The sequence below is a fragment of the Poecilia latipinna genome, unplaced genomic scaffold, assembly GCF_001443285.1.
Source record: "Poecilia latipinna isolate Pla-1442-1.1 unplaced genomic scaffold, P_latipinna-1.0 Scaffold1816, whole genome shotgun sequence".
Classification (NCBI taxonomy): domain Eukaryota; kingdom Metazoa; phylum Chordata; class Actinopteri; order Cyprinodontiformes; family Poeciliidae; genus Poecilia; species Poecilia latipinna.
The window spans coordinates 112,353-117,454 of record NW_015114432.1 but is presented as its reverse complement, the minus strand read 5'-3'; the positions used below and the strand labels follow the sequence as shown (position 1 = coordinate 117,454).

The window sequence follows — 5,102 nt, the reverse complement described above, 5'->3', positions numbered from 1 at the left end:
GCTCTGACTGGCTGGGTGAAGACAGAGAGGAGCGATCTGATTGGCTCTGGCTGGCTGGGTGAAGACAGAGAGGAGCGATCTGATTGGCTCTGACTGGCTGGGTGAAGACAGAGAGGAGCGATCTGATTGGCTCTGGCTGGCTGGGTGAAGACAGAGAGGAGCGATCTGATTGGCTCTGACTGGCTGGGTGAAGACAGAGAGGAGCGATCTGATTGGCTCTGACTGGCTGGGTGAAGACAGAGAGGAGCGATCTGATTGGCTCTGACTGGCTGGGTGAAGACAGAGAGGAGCGATCTGATTGGCTTTGACTGGCTGTGATCCGTCCTGATTGGTCTGTTTTCACTGTGTTTGGCTGATTTAAAGCTAACAGAGTTTCTCTTTACTTCCTGCTGTTTGAAAGTTTATCTTTCTTTAGTTTAAGGATTATTTGGTCTTTATCTTGCAGTAGGTTGTCAGGAGAGGAGGAAACATCCAGTAAAGGTCATCAGGTCGGGACTCGAACCTGTGACGGCGGTACGGGTCGCCCTCTGTTCCACCGCCGCGCCCCAGTTTCAGCTTTCAGATCTGTTTTTTGGTTTTGATTCATATTCAGACTTTTTTTTCTCTCTTCCCTTTTTTCTAACATTTACATTTTTCTGTTTCCCACTAAAGTTTCTCGTCTTTTATCTTTAATCCTCTGCCGTCATTCTTCAGTCTGATTCTTGATTCTCTCCATCCTGATTGTTCATCATCAGGTTTTCCTCCTGGTTTCATCTTAGAGCCTCTAAATTAAATTTTAAGACATTTTCCTCCATTGTTTCTCCTCTCATCCGTTCATCTGTCCTCCTGTCCTCTGATCTGTCCGATAGTCTTCAGGTCCCTGAACGCCTCGTATGTCCGACCTGATGGACTCAGTTTGCTGTCTGAGGTTTTCTGTTCAGTCCAGAGATCTCTGGTCTGAAATGAAACCAGATTTTTCTCTTTATTCAGCTGCATGACATCAGTCCTATAAGGAGCTTCTGTTTAGAAACAAAAACATTTTCCTCAGATATTAACAGGGAACATCTTTATGAAATACAAATTGAACATCAAATTCGATGGAGCAATAATCTAACTGGAACTGTATTTGTGCCCCAGACGTTTTTAAAAAAGTTAAAATTCCAAGAAAAAAATCATTAAAATATGCAAATTATGAAGCATTTGGTTCTCATGTTAATTTTTGTTGCTTTTCAAACTCATCATTTGTCAAAATGTTTTAAATGTTTTACACCCATAATGAGTCTGATGATGATGAAGGTGATGAAGATGATACGCCGCCATTCAAGCCAAACTTTAAAGTCAAAGAGAAAAAAGTTTTTCTGAAAACATTAAAAATCATAAAAGTTTTAAATGTTTTTTCAGAAACAATCAGTTGAACTTTTTCTTCCAGATCAACTGAGAAGTTAAAATAAATATTCAGTGACTTTAAAACAGCAGGATGGCAGAAAGATTCATTTTAAAACAGAACCTTCATCGCTGCGGTTCCTGTTGGTTTGTTCTCCGACTCTTTAGAGCAGCAGAAGAAGAAAAACGATTCGTTATTCAGAAAATGTTAACATGTTTGTTCTGCTGGTGACGGATCAGAGGATCTGAGCCGAGTTCACTGAGATGTTCATCAGCACCGAAGCAGGAGGATGGAGAGAAACACGCTGCTCCTCCTGCTGCTGCTTCTCCTGCTGCTGCTCCTCCTCCCCCCCCTCCCCCTTCTCCTGGAATAGGAGGAGGGGGAGGAGGAGGAGCAGAAAAATGTTTTCATTGTTTGGGTCAAACTGCTGCATTGGTTCCTCTGACTGCGTCGTCGCGGCTCGGAGTCTGGAGGCTGCAGCTGTTTGGAAAATGTCACCAGAATCAGAGACAATAAGGATCTAAATATGAATCATAAACCGACAGAAAGGCAGGAAGTGACTGAGGGAAACCAGCTAAAGGACAGTGTGTGTGTGTGTGTGTGTGTGTGTGTGTGTGTGTGTGTGTGTGTGTGTGTGTGTGTGTGTGTGTTGGTTCCTGTTGGTATAATTAGCTGTCGTTTGGTAGATGCTGTCGCTCTGAGCCAGTGAAGGAAACTGTTTCCTTTGAGTTTCTCCACCTGGTTTTGTTTCTTGTTTCTTTATCTCGGCTCTGCAGGACAAACTTCCTTCCTGTAATCATCTTAACTTTGCCGCCTGCCGGCATCATGAGGGCCGCGGCCTAATCAAAGTTTCTCTTTTCTGACCCACAGCAGGCAGTCATCCACAGGAGCTGAGCAACGGATTATTCTGCAGATTAATAAACGGATTAAATTAACGGATTAAAGGCAGTGACAGCTCAGCTCATTAAGAAATAAGAAATGGTGATTCAGAAATAGAAATGAAATCTGCAGTTTGAAATTAATCAAAGCAACAGAAAATAATCCATCCAGTTTGTTTGACTCTCAGAAGGAAAATAAAGAGTTTCTGTTTGATTCAGTGACATATTAGGAACCAGAGGTTCACAACCTGCGGCTCGGGGCCAGAAAGTGGCGTTTCAATAACTTTGGCTATTCTTCCTCACTGCAGATTAGATACTGACTACAGATATTGACTCTACAGAACCAAACTTTAAAAAAACTGGGTTTCTGTCTCTTTAAATTGTTGGCTCAGTTTTCTGCTTACAGTGACTTAGAGCTGCTCTTTGTCTGAAACCATCGGGTTGCCATGACAACCACCAGTGAGCAAAGCGTCTGTGGTTGTCATGGCAACAGGAGCAGGTGAAGTGAAACCTGAAGGATGTGGTTGGTCTGTGAGAGGTTTTCAACCTGGACTTGGTTACTGACTGGTCACTCTGGTTTCTCTGCTGCTGATCTTCATCACATCATCTTCATCACATCACAAAAATATATGAAATTATCTCAACTGAACATGTTTAGTTTTATGTTTATGCAGCTTAAACTAAACTCTCATCATTTTTAAAACATTTCTTATTTATTTTGTATCATTTTCATTTGGATGCAAAAACCATCATTATCCTATCAGAGCAAACATCACAAAAACAAAAAACTAGTTTTTAGAGCAAATATTTGGTTATAAATAAGACAAACTAACTCAGAGTAGCTTCTCAGTAAATAGAGGAAGCTTGTTTTACGTAAATAATTTCTTAATATTGATGAAAATTACTGGTTCATTAGTAGATTATTATCTAACATTTTCCCTGTTATGGTGAATTTATTTTGACAGATTTTATCCAGATATTTTCTTATAAATCTAAATCTTTCCTTTTTTGCCTCCTCCTGGTTGGGTTTGTTTTGTTTTTCTTTATGTACCAAACTGAACCTTAAACATGAACCTGTTTGGTTCTGACGTTGTTATCAATGCATTAGTTTATTATTAGTGATGCTTATCAGAGTTTTTCAGTTCAGATGGATTGCAGTGACTCTCAGCCTGAAGAGCCTGGAAATGTGGAGAAAAGATTAAAGAGATTTAGTCCAACAGAACCGAACAAAGAAACGATTCTAAATAAAACCCAACTTTCATTTTCCAGGCGAGTTTTAATGGAAACATGAGAATAAAAGACCTGAAGCTGCTGAGTGGGAGGAGAGCAGGGCTTGAAACCATGATGATGATGATGAAGATGATGATGATTCACTCAGTCTGAATCAGGCGGCTCACACGGAGCCTCAGGATAAAACCCACAGCTCCCAGTCTGACCATCAGCTCCTGAAGCTGCTTCCAGTTCAGATGAGGCGACGTTCAGATCAGGTCTCACCCCAAATGGACCCTGTATTTAATTTATACAGTTATTTTATATTTTCTATTGATATTCCAATATTCTCAGTTCTGATCAAACTCCTGTGGTTCATAACAAAATGACCTTTGACCTTCCCAGTGATGATGAATCATTTGCTTCCACATCTTGGTGATTTTCTCTCTTCTGCTGCTGCAACCATTAAACCCGACGTCATTCCCAGAATGCATTGCTGCTCACAGCATAGAGAAACAGTAAATATTGTCCATAATTTAATGAATTATAATGAACAGAAATAGTTTTTAAAACTTTTTTCAGTGTTTTGTTTCAGACCTTCAGAGGTTAAAGTTTCAGTTTTTCATCTTTGTTCCTTCTGACTGGCTTCATGTCAAACATTAAACTTGTGAATCTCAGCAGTTTTAAACTGTGAGTTCCTCATCTAGTATAGATCTATATGATGTAGACTGGATGTTTTCATGAAGGCAGGCTCAGCAGCAGCGTGTTGCTCTGTAGCTTCTGGAGTTTCCGTCTGGCGGCTCATTGAAGTTACTCCGTCACCATGGAAACGGCTCTGACGTTTCACTTCCTGTTGCTTTAATCAACAAACTGAGCAGAACATTTGTTTTAAGAATGGCTGCAAACAAAAGATGAAACAACTTTTATTCTGCAGAACAATAAAGTTTGTTCTGGTCTCCAGCCTGTCGGTATTTAAAACCATCTGATTCAGATTAAACCAGATTAAACCAGATTAAACCAGATTAAACCTGTTCCTGTGTTTTGCAGACATTACCCCAAGACGTCGTTCACCATCGTGACCGACACGCCGGAGAATCTGCGGCTGCGGCAGCAGAGCGAGCTGCAGAGCCAGGTGAGCAGATCCCCGCTCCGACCTGCAGGGGGCAACACTCATCATTCATTCATTCATTCATTCATTCATTCATTCATTCATTCATTCATTCATTCAGCAGGTTACGACATAAAAGAACCATGCTACAGTATGAGCATCATGTAGTTCAGTGTTTCCTTCTGCTCTGTTATGTTTTCACACATTTAAAGTTATGAATAACAGCTTGAATCCAACACAGTTTCCCTAAAGGAAGCTGTAACCATGGTAACGATTTCAATAACGATGTACAGATTTCCCAACTCTTTTCCATCACATTGTCTAAACTAAACAATTTCACACATTTACAGTTTTATTCTCAGCTCACAGCTAAATTCATCCTTTTATCAACTGAATAAACGGCTTTAAAGATAAATAGAAACTAAACTAAAAGCAGCTTTTCTTTTAGAAATCTTCATCTCAGAGTCAGGAGGAAACGGATCTGTTGGTCCAGTAATTCAGGCAAAAGGAGCCCCAACCAAATATGTAACTATTTCAGTTGATC

General features: G+C 40.5%; 1 protein-coding gene across 3 annotated transcripts in view; it reads left to right on the top strand.

Moving 5' to 3' along the window:
• The window catches only part of LOC106934483 (LIM zinc-binding domain-containing Nebulette), an 84,727-nt gene that overhangs the window by 15,826 nt on the left and 63,799 nt on the right, over positions 1-5,102 (top strand). For all 3 annotated transcript variants that reach the window (XM_015014420.1, XM_015014424.1, XM_015014422.1), the window contains exon 3: positions 4,498-4,582. In XM_015014420.1, the coding sequence (XP_014869906.1) occupies positions 4,498-4,582 (85 nt within the window). The remainder of the gene's footprint in view (positions 1-4,497; positions 4,583-5,102) is intronic.